At 34.5% G+C, this 25,519-nt stretch overlaps 1 protein-coding gene across 4 annotated transcripts in view; it reads right to left on the bottom strand.

The window, feature by feature from the left end:
* ERCC6L2 (ERCC excision repair 6 like 2) overlaps positions 1–25,519 on the bottom strand; it is a 137,576-nt gene that overhangs the window by 69,505 nt on the left and 42,552 nt on the right. For all 4 annotated transcript variants that reach the window (XM_045470057.1, XM_045470058.1, XM_045470056.1 and 1 more), the window contains exons 4-9: positions 13,708–13,901; positions 9,595–9,756; positions 8,970–9,177; positions 6,084–6,224; positions 4,935–5,048; positions 3,668–3,787 (exon numbers count right to left, since the gene is read on the bottom strand). In XM_045470057.1, the coding sequence (XP_045326013.1) occupies positions 3,668–3,787; positions 4,935–5,048; positions 6,084–6,224; positions 8,970–9,177; positions 9,595–9,756; positions 13,708–13,901 (939 nt within the window). The remainder of the gene's footprint in view (positions 1–3,667; positions 3,788–4,934; positions 5,049–6,083; positions 6,225–8,969; positions 9,178–9,594; positions 9,757–13,707; positions 13,902–25,519) is intronic.

Below are 25,519 nucleotides of genomic sequence, written 5' to 3'. Positions count from 1 at the left end.
AACTGGGATTTCTTAACCCCAGAGACAATAGATTATAAGCCTATACATTTTGTATCACGAAACTACCAGGTGATGTTGATAATCAAATGATGAAACACAATTTTAAAAATATAACCTTAGGTTATTAATATCAGTCTCTTTCTTGTTGGTGTTCTCTCACAAAGTAAATTATAGGCGCCTTTCACATATAAAGACATCAACCCAGACTCCATCAATAATTCATGCTTGCTTTTTCCCTTCTAAAACTCATAACAAAAAAAATGTAATAATTATTTTAATCAGACATTATTTCTAAATATACATTAATGAGTAGTTATAAAATTCCATTTAATATCAAGAGTAACTTTTTAGTGAAGAGTCACAATGAATGATATTTAAATATATAACAATAGATAATACAGTTTTCATAAGGAGGCCATGATTTCTGAAAATATTCTATTGGCTTGAATTATGGGATAATAAGTGCTCAGTTCCAAATTAATTGAGCTTTTTATATAGTTTTATTTAAAATAAATAAAGTCGGGGCACCTGGGTGGCTCAGTCAGTTGAACTTTCCACTCTTGATTTTAGCTCAGGTCATGATCTCACAGTTTGTGAGATCAAGCCGCCGGCTCTGTTCTGACAGCATGGAGCCTGCTTGGAATTCTCTTTCTCCATCTCTCTCTGTCCCTCCACCATTCATTCTCTCTCTTTCTCTCCCAAAATAAGTAAACATTAAATAAATATGTAAATAAATAAAAGTCAATAAAATGGATGACAAAAATAGATTTATTATTGTTAGGAAATATTGGTAGGAAAATTACTACTATTAGTTTGAATTATTTATTGTGATAATAAAACAGAATATTCTCACTAATACAAACTTATTTATTTAAAAATACACAACTCTCAACAAAGTGGGTATAGAGAGAACATACCTCAATATAATAAAGGCCATATGTGACAAGCTTACAGCTAATGTAATATCCACTGGTAAAAACAAAGCTTTTCCTCCAAGATCAGGAATAAGACAAGGATGCCTACTCTTGTCACTGTTATTCAACACTGTACTGGAAGTCCTAGCTAGAGCAATAAGGCAAGACAAGGAAATAAAAGGCATCCAAATGGCAAAGGAAAAAGTAAAAGTGTCTCTGTTTACATATGGCATGATCTTATATATCAAAAACCTAGACTCCACAAAAAACTGTTAAAACTAACAAATTCAGTAAAATTACAGGATACAAAATCAATCTACAAAAATTCATTGCATTTCTGTACATTAATAAGGAACCATAAGAAGAAGAAATTAAGAAAACAATCCCATTTACAAATGCATAAAAAAGAACCAAGTAAAAATAAATTTAACCAAGGAGATGAAAGGCCTATACATTGAGAATGATAAGACACTGAAGAAGACACAAAAAAATAGAAAGGTATTCAGTGTTCATAGGCTGGGAATGTTGGAAAATGTCCATACTACTCAAAGCAATCTATAGATTCAATGCAATCCCCATCAAAATTCCAATGGCATTTTCCACAGAAATAAGAACAAACAATACTAAAATTTGCATGGACTCACAAAAAAACCTGAATAGTCAAAGCAATCTTGAGAAAGAGTAACAAAACTGGAGGCCTTGTTGGAAACCACACTTCCTGATTTCAAACCATACTACAAAGTTATGGTACTATATGGTACTATATGGCACTGACATTAAAACAGACAGGTCAATGGAACAAAACAGAGAGTCCAAGAATAAACCCAAACATATATAGTCACTTAATTTTTGACAAAGAAGCCAAGAATATACAAAGGGGAAAGGATACTCTCTTTAATAAATGGTGCTGGGAAAACTGGACAGCCACATGCAAAAGAGTGAAATTGATCTCGGTAAGACATCTGCACCCCCATGTTTACTGCAGCATTGTTTATAACAGCCAAGACTTGGAAAAAATGTTAGGTGTCTATTGACAGATAAATGGATAAAGAAAACATGAAATACACATATACAATGGAATATTCGGTCATAAAAAAAGAAAGAAATCCTGGCATTGCAACAACATGAATGACATTATGCTTCATGAAATAAGAGAGACCAAGAAATATAGATACTGTATGATCTCACTTATATGTGGAAACTAAAAAAAAAAAAAAAAAGTTTGAGGGGTGCCTGCATGGCTCAGTCATTTGAACGTCCGACTTTGGCTCAGGTCATGATCTCACCATTCATGAGTTCAAGCCCCGCATTGGGCTCTGTGCTGACAGTTCAGAGCCTGGAGCCTGCTTCAGATTCTGTGTCACCCTCTCTCTCTGCTCCTCCCCCGCTCACACTTTGTCTCTCTCTCTCTCTAAAAAATAAAAAATTTAAAAAAATTTTTTAAAAAGTTTGAATTTATAGGTGCAGCGAACAGATTGGTGGTTGCCAGAAGCTAGGGGTGGAGGCAGGCAAAATCGATGAAGGTGGTCAAAAGGTACTTTTCAATTGTAAGATAAACAGGTGCTATGGATTTAATGTACAGCATGGTGACTATAGTTAACAATGCTGTATTATATATCTGAATGTTGCTAAGAGAGTTGATCTTAATAGGCCTCATCATAAGAAAAAATAACTATGTGTGGTGATTGATATTAAATAAACTTATTGTGATAATTATTTAGCCATATACATATGTATCAAATCATTATTTTGCACCCCTAAAACCAAAACAATGTTATATGCCAATTATATCTCAATTAAAAAAATACATACCCAAGTATTTAAGGTAATCTTGGCTTTTATTCTATTTTATTGAATTTAGAGGTCCAAGTAAACTACACTATGATGAATTTATGTAGATTAACTGCTAAAAATATTTCCAGGATTTTAGAAACAACAACAACCTACCTCGAATTACTTCTTATTTTATTTATTTAGCCAAAAGAAATAACTTACTTCTTAAAAAAATTAAACCATAAAGTTGAGAATTGTTCTGTAATAGTCCCTGAATCCATAAAGATTCTTGACAGTTATTAAAGAGTTAAACAAGCAAAGTCTGCTGCAAAAAGGCTGGAAGCTGTCAGCAATCATGCAGCTGTCACAGGCCTACGTCATGGGTGGAGAACCTAGCCATACTTTTCACACCTTCCCTTAGTAATATATCACCAAGGGCAGCACCTACAGGTCAGTTTCCTAGTGTACAACAAATGCTCCCTTGCCACAAATGAGATTAGCAACCTTCCAATACAGATTGGCAAGTGAAACCAAGAGGCAGAAAATTCAGTATAGACAGAAAGGTCTTGTCCACCTTGAACTCTTTAAGAAGTTCCTTTCTCTAAGTCCAAGCTATTGTATAGCCTCCTCCTCGTATTTGGCATTAGCGTTTGTATTTCTGGTAGATTATCTCCTTAAACATTTGAAGACAAGCTATTATATATGCAGCACAACAGCGCACATTTTTAAGCAGGCATACGTCTAATACATTGATAAGGAGAGTCTAAAGTGTATTTGATGTAACCACTAAGTGAGACCCTACTGCATGTATGGTTCATTGTGAGCTAGTAAATGCTGACACAGCTACGCCAGTCATCTTTGGCCAGTCTCTTCTGAATGATTGGGTATCTGTTCTGATTAGTTGGTGTCCCTGTCACACTACCGATAAATATTTTGAATATCATCCTTGTGTGTATGTAGCCTGAGAGAAGAGCACTTACCTTCATCTTCCCACTGTATTTTGGGTCAGAGAGTGTTTCAAAGGCTGCATCTTTGCTTTTCTGCACAAAATCTGGGAATTTGGAAAATACCTGATCACATATCCTTTTGATAAGTGTTTCCTTAAGGGGAAAAGGTAGAAGAAAAGAAATTTCAACTTAACACATTTAAACCTATATAAATTGAGATTGTTTATGAAAAAAATTCTATTTAGAAGGAACATATTACTTTGAAGATATTATCTTCTCTAAGTCAGACTAATAATTCAGAAAACCTTAAAGTGATAATGTTAATTACATATGGTTTTGATGAGTTCTGAGATAATGATAGGACTAATAACGTTATCATTATTCTTTTATGATTTCCAAAACAAGGAATCAAATACTTCCTAAAGAGCAAACAGTACTATCAAAGAACAGTATTAAATTCTTATTAAATTTTAAAATTACATTTAAACAGCATTAAGATTATAACACAAAAAGAAAATAGAAAATCATTAGGTAAAAAGCTTTAAAGAAGTTTTTATTTTTTTTTATTTTTTTTATTTTTTTTTAACGTTTATTTATTTTTGAGACAGAGAGAGACAGAGCATGAACAGGGGAGGGGCAGAGAGAGAGGGAGACACAGAATCTGAAACAGGCTCCAGGCTCTGAGCTGTCAGCACAGAGCCCGATGCGGGGCTCGAACTCACAGACCGTGAGATCATGACCCGAGCCGAAGTCGGACGCTTAACCGACCGAGCCACCCAGGCGCCCCTAAAGAAGTTTTTTAAATTTATGTTGTGCTCTAGAATAAGATACAATCGAAATGACCAAAGTAAATGATTGCATTTGTCTAAACTTTGAAATTACTCATTTATGCCAGCTTGGGAAATACTCCTAATATTTAATATACAGGTTATTACAAATACATTTTAATCCAATAGATTGAACAGATGGAATTAGACACAGATTAGTGGAAGAGGACTGACTCATCAAATATCTTACTTAGTAATTACATCAAAATATGTTAGGAAAACGAATATATGAACGTTATCACAGGTATAAAAAAAGAACTGTTATTTTAACTTAGGCTTTAATTTTCTCACTTCAATTAAAAACATATGAGCATATATTTCTTTGACACCTAAATTTAAAAATGAGCAAGTTCAGTTTCCTCTTTAATTGCATACAAAAATAAAGATATCTTTATTGGCTAAGACATTTTATACCAAATATAAAATCTTTATACCAGTAGCATCATGAAGAAGTACAAAAAGCCAACTCAAACCTGTTGTTTGGAGGTGCTAGCAGTCTGCAGTAGTGCAACATGGTTAGCTACCTTTTGAAGGACTGCAAGGTAACTGAAATACAAGGTTTTCACTGTTTCGCCATGTGAATTGGTCTGTAACCAGAAAGACAGAAAAAAAAAAACAGCAAGGAACTAACATGGCTATGTAACTACTTACTTCATGAAATCTATCACTTAACACTAGTATTTATCATCTGGTTACTACTAGCACAATACATTTTGAGAAAATAATGGTCAACTGTTACACAAAATATCCATGCATCACTAATGTGGAATCATACTGTTGGTGAACCATAATACAGTGATGTTTAAAAAATAAAAAAAAAAAAAAAGAGGGGAGAAAGTCCTCATTTCAGAAAGTATTTATCCTCATGACACACAGTGATAGAAATGCTGCCAGAAGAGGTCCCTGGTAATAAAACTATGGCATGGAGGCAGGGCTGTAACAGAGCCCTTCACTATTCTCATTTATATTCCAAGGCTTCCTAGGAAACTGTGCATTTACAAAAGAGTGAGGTGGCTAAAAACAGCAAAATAAATGAGAGGTGGAACAAATATCAATCTAGAGAAATATTTATTTAGGGTCCCTCTATGTACATGGATATTTGATAGATAACTTGATAATAAAATAGGTGAAAACGGGCAGGAAATATAGATAGGTTAAAAAAATACAAAGTATATTTGTTTCTAAATAAAAATAAAATACTCTATTATACCAAAACACAGTTCTTATTAATATTCTATCAGAATATTTTAAGCCTGCTATCAAAGAGTAAGTTTACTAGTAAGGGATAATGAGAAAGTTTTAAAAATTAGATGAAATTTCAAGATGAAAGTAGGCTACTTTCTAACAAAAGTTGAAAGGGAGGATATCAAATTGAAGCTACTAGTTTCTGAGAGCTACTGAAAAACTGGTTTACTGAAAAGATATATGAATATTGTATTTTGCTATGATTACCATTTGATATTGTAAAATATTTTTGAAAACTATTCCTTTTTATTAATTTATGGTTTCTAAATTTAGGGAACTGAGGAAAAGTTATTTTATCTGCTCCTCACTCTTACAGTAGAATAGACAACTGTGTAATCAAAACCAAGATCGTGAATAGACCACACAGAAATGCTTGCCTTGAAACAACAATTTCTCTTTTTCCGGCCACTGTTACAGCTACAAGGCTCAGAAGACTGAAGTATCAAAGTCACATCTTTTGTTTCTAATACTGTTTGATAGACAGCTTTCTGAAAATCTGTCAGAGAACAATACACCATCTGCCAAGATAAAACACAAGGTGATTATCGGTACTCTTTGCTACCATCTTACCCTAAACTACATAAATATAACTTTATTTTCAAATAAATCTCACAGAACTTTTTTTTCAACTGAAAGGAATCAAACTATGAAAAAATAAGTTAAGTGTTTTCCTTATATATTTATATACAGAATGTACTCTATATTTCAGGGTTTCATACTATTAGCCCATCATGCAAATATATGACTACAGTTTAGGTCAGATAAAAAAGTAGATGAGAAAAGGGAAAACTTTAGAACAATCGTATGAATAGTATTTAATGAATTACTTGAAAATTTATACTAAAAACAGCATAAAGTATTTGTATTTTATATCCTGGTATAAATTTCTAATATTAGTAAAGGTAAGAATTAAAAAATACACATAAAACAACTACAAGTTTCTATTTTGTGTCCAATTCCAAGAAAAGAAGAAAATATGATAAAATAATGCCACTAAGTTATGTGGGATATAATTTACCCTAGATTTCTAGTAGCACTGGAAACTGGTAAACGTCTTCTAGATGTAGCTCTATATAATCAGGGTCATAAAACTCATAATAAGATTTTGAAAAATGTGAACAAAAAGGAAAAGCCATCTGTCTATAAATATTTATGTATTTATATCACTACAACAGAATAGTATTGCTAAAAAATGACAAATTCTGTTGTTTCTTTTGCTATAAAGAAGCTTTTTAGTTTGATTAACCTCACTTTTTAAATTTTTGCTTTTGTTGCTTATGCTTTTGATGCCACATTCAAAAAAATCATCAGCAATCATCACAAGATCAACGTCAAGGAGCTTTTTCCCTGTTTTTCTAGGAGTTTTACAAGATCACATCTTGTGTTTTAATCTTTAACCCATTTACAGTTACTTTTTGTGAGTAGTAGAAGATAGGAGTCCATATAAATATACAATTTTCCCACTACCACTTATTGAAAAGAGCATCTTACTGAGTATTCTTGGCTCCCTTGTCAAATATTAGTTGACTGTATATACATGGGTTTATTTCTGGGCTCTTTATTCCACTCTACTGGTCTATGTGTCTGTTTTTATGCCAGTTCCATACTGTTTTGATTACTATAGCCTTGTAATATAGTTTGAAACCAGGAAATGTGACACCTGACAACTTAGCTGTTCCTGCTCAAGATTGCTTTGGCTATTTTGGGGTATATGGTGGTTCCATACAAATTTTAGGATTGTTTGTTCTATTTCTGAAAAAAACTGCCATAGGAATTTTTATTGGGATTGCATGGACATTTTAACAATACTAATTCTTCCAATCCATGAACATGAGTATCCTTCCATTCATGTGTGTCTTCTTCAATCTCTTTCATCAGTTTCTTATAGTTTTCAGTGTATAGGTCTTTCACCTCCTTGGTTAAATTTATTCCCAAGTATTTTAAAACAGGTAGTAACATTTACTAAACACTTCTTACATGCCACACACTTCAGAGCAACCATGTGAGGCAAAAACTATCACCATTCCCATTTAACAGATGGGAGCTAAGGTTTGAGAGACTTAGCAAATTGCTCAAGGTCATAAAACTCGTAAGTAGGGAGCCAGGATTCAAGCCTATAATATTTGACTCTAGAGCCCAAGCTCTAGACACTCTGTGCACAACTCTTTCTTCATATTTTAGTTGTTGTTCCTACTGGATAGACAAATAATATACATAAAATTGCACAAAATATTTTTAAAAGTGAGGGTTCATTAAGTATTCCAATTAAATGACAATATCTGCTTTAGATCAAAAAGTCAAATGTTGGGGCACCTGGGTGGCTCAGTTGGTTAAGCATTCAACTCTTGATTTCGGCTTAGGTCATGATCTCACAGTTCATGAGACTGAGTCCTGTGTCAGGCTCCGCAATGCGTGGAGCCTCCTTGGGATTCTCTCTCTGCCCTCCCCTGCTCGCACTTTCTCTCAAAAATAAAGAAATGAACTTAAAAAAAAGTCAAACATTTAATCATTTTCCCCAACTTGCATATCAGTAACATATTTTCCTTTCAAGTCTATCTTTCTAAAGTAATAATCAACAGGACATCCTAAGACTACAGAGTATTTGATAGCATTGTCCTTATTTGGGACAACATTAATTAAACTTAGTTCATGGTAATTTATAAAACCTTTTTTCCATTACCTGACCAAGAAGAACTACCAGATTAAAAACTATACAAGAGGACCACAACATTAAAAAAAAAAAATCTCTTAAGGTTTACTCTTCAAATGTTCTTAAATAATTAACAGAATTTAATTATAACTTTCCTAAAGTTCTTCAAACTAAGTTAGTTGTATAACTGCAAATGGCATTCTAAAAAAAACAAAGCTTTTAATCACTGTGGTCCTATAGCTGTAATTAAGGTCTCATGGAATATACTGGGCTGTGGATAGTAGACAATATATGAAGCATAAAATATGAATGGATAACAAATTAGGGACAGAGCTCTTCTTTTCCAACTGAGGAAGAACTGCAGCAAAAGCCTTCTTATAAGAGAAATGAATTTAATGCATACTAACAATAAACCTGCTAGCTAACCTGCTAGATTGGGTTCAATTAACGTTTTCTGAAATTTTGCACATAATATTTTTTTCCATACTACTCAGGCAAAAAAACCCCTATATTCATAAAATACCATAGGAGACAGATTTTCTTTTAAAGAGAATTTGTTCAGGAAAAAAACAAAATATGAGAAATTAATAATTTAAACAAATGCAGTTCTCACCCGGTCTTCCTTCTTAGGCAACTGATCCTTGATCAGAGTCTTGGTACGCCGGAGAAACCAGCCAGACATCTTCTTTGCAAGCCTTTGCATGGCCTTTCGGCCAGTAGCTAGTTCTCTTTTTGTTGCTGTGTGTCTCTGACCATGTTCTACTGGGTCAGAAAACTGCTTCTTGAAGTAGATCCTACTACCTAAAAGTCCTGGCACAGCCCTATATAAAGGCAATAACAAAAATATTAGGGCTTTGGTCAATTATCTAAAAAGAAATACATTGACTTCTTTCTAAGTCTAAGAAATATACTAAGTCGCTTGTTCATGAATGCTAACAATAACAAAATAAAAGAAAACAGAGTGTTCTTTCTTTATGACAGTTTCAGTAAATAACTATAAGATGACAGAATTGGTAAATACGTTCAGATATTTACTTCAAGGACCGAGACTAATATATAAAGAAAGGTTTTCATGGGACTCTACTCTGTATATCATGTTTGGGACAAATACATCTGTAAACATAGCTGTATTTGGGTCCCCCCTCCCCACCCCAGAAACTATTAATTAGCAAACAAGGTAACACTAAGTTAAAGAAATATTAAAAATTTTCCAAAACATAAAAAGTGTTTTTACTCACCAGTCCATAACACACCACAGTTCTTTCATGTTGTTCTGAAGAATGGTTCCAGTGAGGCCAATGCGGACATTACATTTTAAAGCTTTCATAACTTCTGTTACTCTAGCCTTTGGATTCTTAATTCTATGAGCTTCATCCACAATGACAGCTGACCATTCCAAACTACAAAGTGAGAAAAAAGGGGGAAAAAGTTTAGAAAACTTATCCCACATGGTGAATGAATACCTTATTACATTTATGTAAGTGCAGAACATCTTTTGGGGTCATATAATATGTTAAATAAAAGCTCAAGTTCTGGAATTAGATGGTCAAAGTTTAAATTTAATGTCTACCACTGACAGCTGTTGTAGGCTTAGGTGAGTTACTTCTCCGTGCCTCAGATTGCCCCTTTCTGACAGCTTTCTTGAAACAGGAGCATACTATTATTAGCTTCTAAGTGAAGTAAAGTCAAATCCTAGATCTGACAAAAATGGTAAATCTAAATCAACTTTAATAAATATATCAAATGTAAACGGATTAAACACTCCAAATAAAAGGCAGGTTATCAGAATGGATACGAAAGCAAGATCGAACTATACATTAACCACTAAAGGCTCACTTTAAATATATAAAAATATATTCAAATAAAAAGATAGCAAATGATAAATATTCAGTAAGTACAAGAAGACTATATTGTCCATATTGATATCAGATAAAATTTCACAATTATTAGATATAAAATGGAGCATGTTTTTTAAAGATAAAAGGATTAATTCATAAGAAAAAATGCTAACCATAAATGTGTGTGTACCTAATAAGAGTTTCAAAACACTGTATATAGGGGCGCCTGGGCGGCTCAGTCGGTTAAGCGGCCGACTTCGGCTCAGGTCATGATCTCGCGGTCCGTGAGTTCAAGCCCCGCGTCGGGCTCTGTGCTGACAGCTCAGAGCCTGGAGCCTGTTTCGGATTCTGTGTCTCCCTCTCTCTGACCCTCCCCCGTTCATGCTCTGTCTCTCTCTGTCTCAAAAATAAATAAACGTTAAAAAAAAAAATTAAAAAAAAAAAACAACACTGTATATAAATTGAAAGCTGACAGAACTGAAAGGAGAAATTTAACAATACTCAAGTATAATTGAAGATTCCAACATTCTTGTCTCAGAAATCGTAAAACAACTAGAAAATCAGTAAGAAAGAGAACACTTAAGTGTTAACAGCTCCTAACTTTATTGATATTTATAGAATACTACACCTAACAACTGTAGAATAAACATTTTTTTTTCATGAATACATAGGCCAGAAAAATGCAAATTATACAACAGAATACCACCACAGACACACTAAAATATCTAAAAACAAAAAGACCGACAATGCTAAATGTTAGTGAATATACAAAGTAACTGAAGTCTTGTAGATCACTAGTTGGAATAGAATGATACAACCACTCAAGAAAATGGTTTGGGAGTTTCTTCTAAAGTTAAACCTATGCTTAACCATAAAACCCCAAAGTTCCACTCCCAGGAAATGAAAATATGTCTACCCAGGATAAATGAAAATGTATGTTTAAAAAAAGGCTTATAAATAACTAACTATTCCTTACAGTTTTACTTATAATAATGAACTGGAAAACCCAAATATAAATATCCATCCTCAAATAAATGGGTAACAAAATACGGTATACTCATAAACTGCAATACAACTCAACATTAAAAAAGAACAAATACATTCAATAGCACGGATGAATCTCAAAAATATTATGGTGAGCAAAAGATGTCAGATACAACAGTTCTAGAATCTAGAAATCCAAGATCAAGGTGTTGGCAGGCTTGGTTTCTTCTGAAGCCTCTCTCCTTGGCTTAAAGATGACTGCCTTCCTGCTGTGTCCCCATGTATTCTTTCCTCTGTGCACTTAAATTCCTGGTATCTCTTTCTCTTCTAAGGACACAAGGCAGATTGGACAAGGGCCTCCCCTTAACGGCCTCATTTTGACTTAATTGCTTCTTTAAGAATATTTTCTCCAAATACGGTTACATTTTGGGGTCCCTGAGGTTGGGACTTGAACCTACAAATTTGGAGGGGACATGAGTTAACTCAAAATAAGCCTCCTAATTGGTCTTTCTCCATTTAGTTTGGCTCTCCTTGGTCTGTATACACAACAACTAGATTACTTATAAAATGCAAATCTAGGGGCGTCTGGGTGGCTCAGTTAGGTGAGTGTCTTGGTTTCAGCTCAGTCATGATCTCATGGTTCATGAAATTGAGGGAACTTTCTCTCTTTCAAAATAGATAAATAAGGGGCACCTGAGTGGCTCAGTTGGTTAAGTGTCTGACTCTTGGTTTTGGCTCAGGTCATGATCTCACTTGTGAGTTTAAGCCCCACACTGAGCTGACAGTGCAGAGCCTGCTTGGGACTTTCGGTCTCCCTCTCTCTCTGCCCCTCGCCCACTCACGCTGTCTCTGTCTCTCTCAGGATGAATAAATAACTTAAAATAAATAGATAAATAAACCTTAAAAAATAAAATAAAATGCAAATCTGACCATTTTTATCATATTAGTAATCTACTGAAAACATTTCAAGGGTACTCTATCATTCTAAGAATAAAGACCCCTAGGGGTGCCTGGGTGTTCTGTCAGTTAAGAGTCCAACTCTTGAATTTGGCTCAGGTCATGATCTCACAGTTCATGGGGTTCAAGCCCCACATGGGGCTCTGCGCTGGCAGCATGAAGCCTGCTTGGTATTCTCTCTCTCCCTCTCTCTTTCTCTGCCCTTCTCTCTCTCTCTCTCAAATAAATATTTAAAAAAAAAGAATAGGGGCGCCTGGGTAGCTCAGTCGGTTAAGCATCCGACTTCAGCTCAGGTCATGATATCACAGCTCAGGAGTTCAAGCCCCGTGTTGGGCTCTGTGCTGACAGCTAAGAGCCTGGAGCCTGCTTTGGATTCTATGTCTCCCCATCTCTCTCTGCCCCTCCCCCATTCACTCTGTCTCCCTCTCTCAAAAATAAATAAAAACATTAAATTTTTTTAAAAAAAACTAAAAAAAAGAATAAAGATCCTTAGCTCTCCAGAAAGCTTTCAATACCCTTTATGATGTTCCTTGCTTACCACACTGTTGTTGCCTCCCAGCCACTTCCCTCTTACACGTATGCTGCAGCCATGAGATACAGAAAGCATCAAAACTGCTTTCATTTATTCAAAAGTAATGTGATCTTTATTGTTTGAAGGCCTCTGCAAATGCTGCTTGTTCCCTCTTCCTGCATTACTCCCCTACTTTTCAACTCTTACTTATCCTTCAATTCTTTTTTTTTTTTTTAAGTTTATTTATCTTGAAAGAGAGAGAACATGCACAAACAGGGGAAGGGGAGAGAGAGAGAGGCAGAGAAAGAGACAATCCCTGCCAGCTCTGCACTGGCAGTGTGGAGCCCAATACAGGGCCTCAAACTCACAAACCGTGAGATGATGACCTGAGCCAAAATCAAGAGTCACACATTTAACCCGACTGAGCCACCCAGGCACCCTTCGTCATTCAATTCTTACCCAGCTCATAGGTCATCTTCTCTGGGAAGCTCCCTGACAACTCTCCTCACTCTGCAGCAAAGTTAGGTTCCTTATGTTCTTTCTTACAAAGGATGCTCCCACTGCATCCTTTCTTACATACTGCAACACTCATATGCCTTTATAATTATGTCTCTAGATGCCTCATTAAAATCTTAAGATGCACGTAGGCATTAAGTCAGTTCATTTCTTTTGGGTACTTATAGTCCTGGAATACTGATTCTCAATATGTATATGTATTTTTTGCCAATCTACATTCACAACAAACTCCCATAATTAAAATCATTCATGAAAATCACCAGCTTAGTCTAGAGGTGCCATATGCATAAAAGGTTGTACGTGAGATTTAGGACAATCTTATCCTTCTGTAACAAGCATTGTTTGGAGAGGGAATAAAGGAAATACAATGGACTGTATAAAATCTGAAGGTTTTTCCTTCTTAGAAAATAAGTTATTATAAATTTGTTCAGTAATTCTTAAATGAAATTAAATTATGCTCTGGATATTTGGAGCTTTTTTGAAAATCACAATATAAAGGGATGTAAACAGAATATTAATGTAATCATTCTCATTATTCCCATTACCTGTTCAGTTCATCCAGACATAAGCGCAGTGTTTCATAAGTTGTTAGAGCAATTTCACATTTCCTCTGCTTTACACGAATCAGTTCATAGTCTTTTTTGTTACCATGTAAAACAGTGACTCTGAAATATCCCCAGGTGTCCAATTCATCTCTCCAGTTGTAGAGTACAGAAAGAGGAGCAACTATTAAGAACATCTAAAAGAAGAAGAAAAAAATTATGATATATTTTTTAAATGAAAAAAAAAAAAACAAAAAAAAAAACCAGAAATCCAGAATACCAATAGTCCTGTTCTTTAGTTTCTGGCACTGCAGTTAATAAGAATAAATACAACTTAGTGATTGGATATATCTGGATATAGAAGACTGTCAAAAATACTTTGTCATCCACTTCTCTTTTATTAGGATAAAACAGATATCTAACTCTGTCCAAAGGAAGAGTTGTTTTTTATTTCCCCCCCTCTCCCCGCCAAAAAAAAAAAAAGGAGCTGAGAGATAAGAGAGAAGCAATTTTCCAAAAGAGAAGAGTATAATCAGGACCCAAATAATAACTTCAAGAGCCAAGGGGGTAATATATAAAGGACAGGTTTTTTCTTGAAATACATGGTTTTCTGAAGCTCTTTCCTTTGCATTGCCCTAGTCCATTTCCTCTTTCCCTCTTTCAGATACTGTCAGTTGGAGACCTGGAAAATTCTTACCATTAGGTCAATAATCTACCTGTATTTATTTTCATGTATTCTGCCCTCCCACACATTACCATGGATGAATTGTCCATGTTCTTATCTGAAAATAAACCTTAAACTTACACCGTGGCTGCCATCATTTCTTGCCAACATAAAATCAATGCTGGAGAAACTGCCTCCAACTGCCCTATGAGACTAACTTTCCCTTTTTAAAATTTTTTTTTTTTTTTTAACGTTTATTTATTTTTGAGACAGAGAGAGACAGAGCATGAACGGGGGAGGGGCAGAGAGAGAGGGAGACACAGAATCGGAAACAGGCTCCAGGCTCTGAGCCATCAGCCCAGAGCCCGACGCGGGGCTCGAACTCACGGACCGCGAGATCGTGACCTGGCTGAAGTCGGACGCTTAACCGACTGCGCCACCCAGGCGCCCCTAACTTTCCCTTTTTAATGTACCACATCCATCCACAAGCAAGTAAGTTCTAATTTTTCCCAGAGTTAAAAAACAAAACAATACCCCAAATCCTCTTCCTTAAACGTATAACTCTCTTCAGCTATCCCCTATTACCTTACCATCTTTATAGCAATGATCCCTACGAGTTATCAATACTTACTGTTTTTACTTAATCTCCTCCAGTTCTCCCTTGAATTCATATAAATGGGACTTATGTCCTAACCCTCCAACCAAAGCAGTCCTTGTGAAGATTAACAATGTATCTGTGTTTAGTTTTCACATGAATATTTTGGGGTTCCACTGACCTTCCCTGTACTAACCCCAAATCCTGCTGTCATCACCCATTTTAATTTTTTAATGTTTTTATTTCTCACTATTATCACTCTTTCTAAGCTATTATATTTAATAGTGTTACAAGTTTCTTTCCTAAAGTTTTATATTTGTCCTACTCGATAAAGATCAGCAAATTAAACGTACTGAAAATTTTCAGTTTAGCAAAAATTAACTAATACTAGTCTAAATCTTGCTCTCTCTTCTATGAAATATTTCGGCTAGGCCATTTGTCAGGTATAAGAATTCAAAGCTGTGATTGTATTTTGGAAAGAGAAAGAAGAAGAAAGAACAGAAGATTAACCTACTGAATGGCAGAGCTCCTTTTTCCCACCCCAACATCAAACACACATAAATACTTTCTTGTCATACTTGATTCATCTCAAATACTTTTGCCTTTTGGCTTGGAGTTTATCCTATGAATTCTATTATTCTCTTACCTTCAAATACAAAATCTGGGATACAAATACTAAGTCCAAGTATAGTCTCATCCCATCTCCCCCATTTCTGTTATTACAAAATGAAAATGATGGGTCCAAACTCCATCTGAGCACTTTGAGCAGTTTTCCACTTCAGATATCATTCATCAAAGTTGCCAATGAATCTAAAGATTCCTAGAATCAGCCCTAAGATTCAACAAGTTTTAAAACGAAGACATTTCTTATTATTGGTCTTTGAAATTGCAAAAGGTAAATAAAATAGTTCAGTAACTCGTTTTAGTACTGAGAGGTTAGAGAACTGAGCTATGCCATTTGCAAAGTCCAGAGAATGTTTTTAAGAAGAATGTAAAGTCTTTACTACCATGCTATGAATAATATTTCATTTAGCAAGCCTTACTTAAGCCCAAGATGTCAAAACAATAAAATGGAAAGCAGTGTCCAGCTGCTAAGTCACTGCACATAAAACAACATTATTTGTTATTCTGAAGCTAAGAAACAATTTTATAAAACTAGATCTAAAATGTAACATACATAGAATTAAAAGTTGCTCACTTAAATATTACTAACATCAACAGAGGCCACATTTAATCCTTCAACTAGAGAATACTGAATTACTTTTATCTCTTTCAACAAATCTAGTTCAATAACTGAAACACATGCTTTTAAATCTTGAATCTTCTTGTACTATGGCTTTAGGAAAATGACGTGATGTGGGCTGTGACAAAATACCCAAAGATGTTTTTCATGTGATGATTTCTACGGTAGGAGGTACAGTATTAACGATAATTACCATACCATTATTGAGCACTTGCTGTATGCCAAGGACTGTGCAAAGTAGTTGACAAATATTAACACAAGGACTTTACATAGAAATGCTACAAAGTAGGAGTATTTAGTATTTTCCTAATAAAGGATGAGATGAGATAACTAAGGTATAGAGATGTTAAATAACACACCCAAGGTCCTACTCCTATTAGATGGCAAAATAAGTATTTGAACCCATGTCTGTCTAATTCTAAAACTCAGCCACTACTATATATCATATTAGTATTGTAATTTGCAAAGTCCATGACCATGAGATACAGAGCTCTCTTATTTACCACTATAACTCCAGAACTTTGTATAGTGTTTAAAAACAAAGGTGTTCAAATGATAAATGAAATAATAAATGCAACAATGCATGTCAGTGCCAGAATAGAAACAGCAATGTATATTTAGAGAACAACAATAGACAAACAGAACCAAAGCAAAGGTCTCACATGGGAGGAAGTGAAGATATCAAAGTGAAAAATAATATGTACCTTTACAGAGAGAAACTATAGACCATAAAATTGAAATTTTTGCCATACATAACTCAAAGTTCTAAAAAATATTCCCTGTAATTGCCTCTACAATGTTAATTCCTTAAAAAAATGCCAAACCTTAAGAAAGAAAGAAAGAAAGAAAGAAAGAAAGAAAGAAAGAAAGAAAGAAAATGCCAAACCTGGAGTGCCTCGGTGGCTTAGTCAGTTACACATCCAACTACTGATTTTAGCTCAGGTCATGATCTCATGGTTCATGGGATTGAGACCCATGTCAGGTTCTGTGCTAACAGTGTGGAGCCTGCTTCAGATCCTCTGTCGCCCACTCTCTCTGCCCCTCCCCACTCATGTGTGTTCATTCTCTCTCACACACACACACAAAATAAACAAACTTTAAAAAACTTTTATTAAAAAATGCCAAAACTAATTAATTTAAACCCTATAATACGTAATTGATAACTTTTCCTTTGGAATACTGTGGCTGCCCAGAGTTGGGCTCTGTGCTGATAGCTTGCAGCCTGAAGCCTGTTTCAGATTCTGTGTCTCTCTCGCTCTCTCTCTCTTCCCTATTCCTCTCATGCAGCTCCTCTCTCTCTCAAAAATAAACATTAAAAAAATTAATATATATATTAAATATATATGGGAATTTAAGTTTAGAATCCATTCTAGTCATGAGCCTCTCCAAATCTTTTTTTTTAAAGTTTATTTATTTTGAGAGAGAGCACACGGGGGAGGGGCAGAGAGAGAGAATCCCAAGCAGGCTCCACACTGTCAGCACAGAGCCTGTTGTGGGGCTCAATCTCACGAACTGTAAGATCATGACCCAAGCCGAAATCAAGATTCAGATGTTTAACCAACTGAGTCACCCAGGTGCTCCCAAATCTTTTTTTTAAAGTAGCAGAAGAATTTTACCAAAACTTGACATTCTTTAAAAATATAAAATTACAGACCAATAGCACTTAAATTAATGGACACCAAACCAATAGATCTCAAATATTGCAATTAAATAAATAAGGTATGAAAATGAAAATGACAAGTAAAAGTATAAATATTCATAGAAAATATATGTAAAGCAATAAAATGAACAGTAAATCAACTATTAAGAACAGTAAAATAATTAAGAAAGTGGAATTTATAAAATATATGTCTCACTTCAAATGACACATTAGACCTGTTGGATTTAATATATACAGAATATTCTATCCCAAAGGAGCAGAATATACATTCTCTTCAAGTGCACATTACAGTTTTTGGTATAGACCATATGTTAGGCCACAGAACAAATCTTAATAAACTTAAGGAGACTGAAATCATATCAAGCATCTTTTCCTACCACAATGCTATGAAACTAAAAAGGAAAAGGGGAGAATTCACAAATATGTAGAGATTAAACAACATGCTACTCATGATAAAAACCCTCAACAAGGTAGGTTTAGAGGGAACACACCTCAACATCATAAAGGCCATAGATGAAAAGCCCATAATCAACATCATCCTCAATGGGGAAAAACAGAGCTTTTCCTCTATGGTCAGGAACAAGGCAGGGATGTCCACTCTCACCACTGTTATTTAACATAGTACAGGAAGTCCTAGCCATAGCAATCAGACAACAAAAAGAAATAAAAGGTATCCAAATCAGAAAAGAAGAAGTAAAACTTTCACTATTTGCAGATGACATGGCATACTATATAGAAAACCTGAAAGGCTCCACCAAAAATACTGCTAAAACTGATTGATATGTGCAGTCAGTAAATTTCTGTGAGTTGATTTCAGGACACAAAGTCAATGCACAGAAATCTGTTGCAATTCTATATACCAATAATAAAGCAGCAGAAAGAGAAATTAAGGAATCAACCCCATTTACAATTGCACCAAAAATAATAAGATACCTAGGAATAAACCTAACCAAAAAGATAAAGGACCTGTACCCTGAAAACTATAAAACACTGGTAAAAGAAACTGAAGATGTAGAGAGCCCAGAAATAACCAATATTTATATGGCTAATTAATTTATAACACAGGAGGCTAAAATATCCAATAAGAAAGGACAGTCATGGGGCACCTGCATGGCTCAGTCAGTTAGGTGTCCAACTCTTGATTTTGGCTCAGGTCATAATCTCAAGGTTAGTGAGATTGAGCCCAGAGTTAAGGTGCATGTTGACAGCATGGAGCCTGCTTGGGATTCTCTCCCTCTCTCTCTGTCCCTCCCCTGCTCATGTGTGCTCTCTCTCTCTCTGGCTCTCAAAATAAATAAATAAACTTAAAAAACAGAGAAAGGACAGTCAAGTCAATGAATGGTGTTGGGGAAACTATACAGCCACAAACAAAAGAATGGAACTACTATCTCCTACGGCACACAAAAGTTAACTCAAAATGGATTAAAGACTTGAATGTAAGACCTGAAACCATAAAACTCCTAGAAGAAAACATTGGCAGTAAGCTCTTTGATATTGGTCTTAGTGATAATTTTTTTATATGTGACTCCAAAAGCAAAGGCAACAAAAACAAAAATAAACAAGCAGTACTACATCAAACTAAAAAGCTTCTGCACAGAAAAGGATATCATCGACAAAATGAAAAGACCACCAATTGAATGGGAGAAAATATTTGCCAATCCTATATCTGATAAGGGGTTAATAACCAAAATATTAAAGAACACATACAACTCAGTAGCCAAAAAAATCTAATTTAAAAATGGGCAGAGAGAATCTGTATAGATGTTTTTCCAAAGAAAAGGAAATGGCCAACAGGCACATAAAAAATATAACTGATCATCAGGGAAATGCAAATCAAAACCACAATGAGATATCACCTCACATCTGTTAGACTGCCTATTTTCAAAAAGACAAGAAATAACAAGTGGTAACAATGATTCTGAGGCAAGGAAATCCTTATGCACTACTGGTAGGAATTAAAATTGGTGCAGCTACTATGAAAAACAAAAAATTAAAAACAGAACTACCATATGATCTAGCACTTTCACTTCTGGGTAGTTATCTGAAGAAAACAAAAACATTAACTTGAAAAGATATATGTACTCCCATGCTCATTTCAGCACCATTTACAACAGCCAAGATATGGAAACATCTAAGTATCCAGTGATGGATGATAAAGAAGATGTGAGGGGCGCCTGGGTGGCGCAGTCGGTTGGGCGTCCGACTTCAGCCAGGTCACGATCTCGCGGTCCGTGAGTTCGAGCCCCGCGTCGGGCTCTGGGCTGATGGCTCAGAGCCTAGAGCCTGTTTCCGATTCTGTGTCTCCCTCTCTCTCTGCCCCTCCCCCGTTCATGCTCTGTCTCTCTCTGTCTCAAAAATAAATAAACGTTAAAAAAAAAAAAAATTTAAAAATTAAAAAAAAAAAGATGTGATACATATGTATCACATATATATAAAACATGTCACATATGTACATATACATGTATACACACACACACACACACACACATACAAATGTGGAATACTATTCAGCCTGGACCTTAAGGGCATTATGCTAAGTGAAACAAGTCAGACCTAGAAAGAGAAATACCATTTGACTTACTTATATGTGAAATCTACAAAATAAAACAAACCAAAAATCAAGCTCATATATCACATATATATCACACATCACATATATATGTATCATATATATGTGTATATATATATATATATATCTATATATCTCACATATCACACACACACACACACATATACATACATATATACATGTAGAATACTATTTCGCCATTAAAAAGAATGGAATTCTGTCATTTGTGATAACCTGGATGGACCTTGAGGGCATTACGCTAAGTGAAACAAGTCAGACCTCGAAAGAGAAATAGCATTTGATTTCACTTATATGTGGAGCCTACAAAATAAAACAAACCAACAAATCAAGCTCATAGATACAGAGAACAAATCGGTGGTCGCTGGGGTGAGGGGGTGGTATGCAAAACAGGTGAATGGGGTCAAAAGTACAAGTATCCAGTTATAAAATGAGTAAGTCATGAAGATGTAATATATGCCATGATGACTGTAGTTAATAATACTGTATTACATGTTTTAAAGTTGCTAATACAGATTTTAAAAGTCCTCCTCACAAGAAAAAAAATAAAAAAAAATTTCTAACTATGTATGGTGACAAATGTTAACTAAACTAGACTTATTTACTGTGGTGATCATTTTGCAATCATTATGCTGCATACCTGGAACTAATACATCAATAATACTTCAAAAAAAAAAAAAGCCTGATAAAGCATGTGGCTTTAACATATATATACACACACACACACACACACACACACACACACACACACATATGTTTATATATACATATATATATGTGTGTGTATATATATAAACATGACCAATTAGAATATAAAATTTTAAAAATTCCATTTGAAATAGCAACCAAAAAGAAAGAATACCCAGTTAAACTTAATGAACAATAAACAAGGTCATACAAAGAAAGCTAGAAACTCTGAGGGGCATAAAATAAAACTTAAGCAAATGATACAACTACTCTAGGATATGCAGTATTTACAGTGTAAAGATGTTCACTCTCCCTACATCAATCAATAAATTCAGAAATATTACCTAAAATATCAATAGGTTTTTAAGAGAAAGTTGAGAAAATTTGAAGATAAACTAGTCTTACCAAACATTAAAACATATTATAAACCCAAAAAAGTCAAAACTGTTTAGCACTGAAAGAGAAAGGAGCAAATAAATCAATAGGACAAAACAATATATCTAGAAATATACCCACAAATATGGTGTTGTTTTACTCAAAAGTGACCCTTCAAATCATTGTGAAAAAGAGGGCTTATGCAATAAATGACAGTTAAAATAATTGGCTAGCCATCTGAAAAAAAAATAAAGCTGAATTAATAGATTAGTCATTATAGCAACATAAATTCAAGCTTACACAAAGATGTAAAGGTATAAAATAAAATCATATACATTACAAAAGAATCGTGGGTGAACTTACAATCTTAGGTACAAAAGACTTCTAGGCAGGCATAAAACCCAGAAGCTATAAAGATAAATATATTTAACTACCCAATTTTTTTTTTTAAATGCAACCAACAAGTCAAAAGCTGACTCTGAAAAAGCAAGAAAGAAATATTTACAGAATATATAATGGACAAAAGATTAGTTTGTAGAACATATGATTAAGGACTATTAAGAAATATGATTAAAACTAGAACTTGATTTTTTTAAAAACTATTAAAAATGTCTTTTAAGATTCTGAAAAGATACTCGACTTCACTCATAATTAAAAGAATAGAAATCAAAGCAAGATATAATTTTTCTAAATCTCTGACATAATTTATGTAACAAACATAAATCCCTTGGATAAATAAAAAGGTGGGAAATAGACACTATTCTGTTTTCCAAAGTGATTTTCCAAAGTGATTCTGTTTTCCAAAATGATACACTATCGGTAAGAATACAAACTAAAACAAGCTTTTGAAAGGCTATTTGACTCTAGCTATCAAAATATAATATGTAAATACTTAATTTCAGTATCACAGATTGTGTGATTCCAGTACCAAGAATTTATATGGGTATGATGGCAAGACATGTGCATGAAGATTTTCACAGTAGCATATATCTTTATTTTCTCATGAATACCAAGAGGATTATCTTGGTATACATCAGAAACTAAAGAAATAGTGTGTAGCAAATGCTGGAAACTTATTTTTTGTTCAGTCACCATTGAAACTGCTTCTCATACTGTGATTATTAGAAAAATTCTCTGCGTTAATACTGATTATGAATTTTCATAGATTCTCTGAAGTTTTATCATATAATATTTTAAAATTAATTTACCTTGATTCATTTTCTTAAAGACTGAATTCCAATCCTAATAGCCTAAATCTAAAGAATCATTCCAAGAATTAATATTTGAAATGCATACTTTGTGTCTTTTCATTTAGGAATTTGCTCTTGGCACAAAGCATTTATTTATTTCATGCATTCCTAGATGACTTATGCACACTTGAAAAGTTTCAAAATGTATATGAGATGTATCATATCACACACACATACCTCAAATCTACCACTCCTTAATTTGTTGCATTTAATTCATTAAAGGATTTTTTGCAAGGAGTTCCAACATTAATTTTTCAGGATTCCATTGCAATTCTTGCATTAGCATAATAAATATAAAGTAATTTATTTTTTCTCTAGCTATTTCATAGCCCATCTTTTATTTTTTTATTTTTTATTTTTTTTTTAAGAGAATCTTTTTTTTTTTTTTTAATTTTTTTTTTCAACGTTTATTTATTTTTGGGACAGAGAGAGACAGAGCATGAACGGGGGAGGGGCAGAGAGAGAGGGAGACACAGAATCGGAAACAGGCTCCAGGCTCTGAGCCATCAGCCCAGAACCCGACGCGGGGCTCAAACCCACGGACCGCGAGATCGTGACCTGGCTGAAGTCGGACGCTTAACCGACTGCGCCACCCAGGCGCCCCTAGCCCATCTTTTAAAAATGCACAAGATTTTATTTTTTTTTTTTAAGTTTATTTATTTATATTTGAGAGAGAGAGACAGAGCACATGAGTGGGGGAGGGACAGGGAGAAAGAATCCCAAGAAGGCTCTGCACTACAAGTGCAGAGCCTGACGCGGGGCTCGAACTCACAAACAGTGAGATCATGACCTGAGCTGAAACCAAGAGTCAAATACTTAAGCAACTCAGCTACCCAGGCACCCCTAAAAATGCACAAAATTTTAAGTGGACCAATACAAATTTATCTTTTAAGAATTTCATCACACAAAATTATAGTATTTGAATTCACTTCTGGGGAATACTTTAGGATGTCATTGGCAATCCCATTAAAAGCTTTATGAGGGGCGCCTGGGTGGCGCGGTCGGTTAGGCGTCCGACTTAAGCCAGGTCACGATCTCGCGGTCCGTGAGTTCGAGCCCCGCGTCAGGCTCTGGGCTGATGGCTCAGAGCCTGGAGCCTGTTTCCGATTCTGTGTCTCCCTCTTTCTCTGCCCCTCCCCCGTTCATGCTGTCTCTCTCTGTCCCAAAAATGAATAAACGTTGAAAAAAAAAAAACTTTATGAAATTCCAGTTCACATGATCAACTAAACACATGTATTTATTGATGCCACTTGAAACAAAAGAACAAATATAAAAATAAATCCATAATAGTGTAAAATGCTTCGAAGGGGCACTGCCAGAGGACCAGAAGTGTGTAAGAGGATACGAAAACTGCCATACTTAAAGAACTGAGGAATCCATCCTATACTATGTAAGAGAAAACTTCCCCAAAAAACACAAAGTGAATTTTCCTAAAAAATAGACTTCAAGCCAAACACTGTAACAAGAGACAAAGATCATCAGATTATAATAAAGGGGTCAATTCATTAACAGAATATAACAACTGTAAATATTATATGCAACATCAGAACATCTAACTATATAAAGCAAATAACAGATAGGAAGAGAGAAAATGACAGAAATATAATAATAATATGGGACTTCAACACCCTACTTTCAACAATGGATAGATCATCCAGAGAGAAAATCAGTAAGGTAACATCAGACTTAAACTATACATTACACCAGATTGGACCTAAGAGGCATATATACAACATTTCACCTAAGAGGAGCATAATATATATTCTTCTCAAGCACATATGGGACTTTCTCCAGGATAGATAAGATGTTAGGCCACAAAAGAAGTCTTAAATCATATCAAAAGTATTTTCAGACCACAATGGTATGAAAGTAGAAATCAATGACAAGAGGAAAACTAAAAAATCCACAAATGTGGAGATTAAACAGTATGCTCCTGAATGATGAATGGACCAAAGAAATCAAAAGGGAAATAAAAAAAATCAAGACAAATAAAAATTGAAACACATATCAAAACTTTTGGGATGCAGCAAAAGGAGTTCTAAAAAGAAAACTTTCTACATTAAGAAAAAAGAAAATTCTCAACTAAACAACCTAACTTTACACCTCAAGAAACTATAAAGAGAAAAGCAAATTGAGCCCAAAGTTAGTAGAAGGCAACCACAAAGGTCAGAGTGGAAATGAATGAAATACAGACTAAAAAAACACTAGAGAAGATCAGTGAAACTAAGAGCTGGTTCTTTGAAAAAAAAACAAAATTAGCAAACCTTTAGCTAGAATAAGAAAAAAGAGAACACTCAAAATTAGAAATGAAAGAAGAGACCTTATCACTGATAACAAAGAAATACAAAGGATCATATAAAATTACACAGGTATATACCACAAAACAGGTAACCCAGAGGAAATGAATACATTCCTTGGAAATACATAACCCAACAAGACTGAATCATGAAGAAAGACAATCTGAACAGATCAATTACTAGTAAAGAAACTGAATCAATAACCAAAAACCTACCAGTATAGAAAAGTCCAGGACCAGATGGCATCACTAGCAAATTCTACCAAATATTTGAATAAGTAATGTCAATCCTTCTCAACAATCCTAAACTCATTTTTCAAGACTAATGTTATCCTGCTATCAAAGACAAGGATAGCACAAGAAAAGAAAATTATAGATGTAAAAATCCTCAACAAAACATTAAACAAACAGATTTGTCAGTCCATTAAAAGGACCATACACCATGATCAAAGTGGGAT

Source organism: Leopardus geoffroyi, chromosome D4 (assembly GCF_018350155.1).
Source record: "Leopardus geoffroyi isolate Oge1 chromosome D4, O.geoffroyi_Oge1_pat1.0, whole genome shotgun sequence".
Taxonomy (NCBI): domain Eukaryota; kingdom Metazoa; phylum Chordata; class Mammalia; order Carnivora; family Felidae; genus Leopardus; species Leopardus geoffroyi.
Note: the sequence above shows the minus strand (reverse complement) of the source record. Positions and strands in the feature narration are given on the sequence as shown.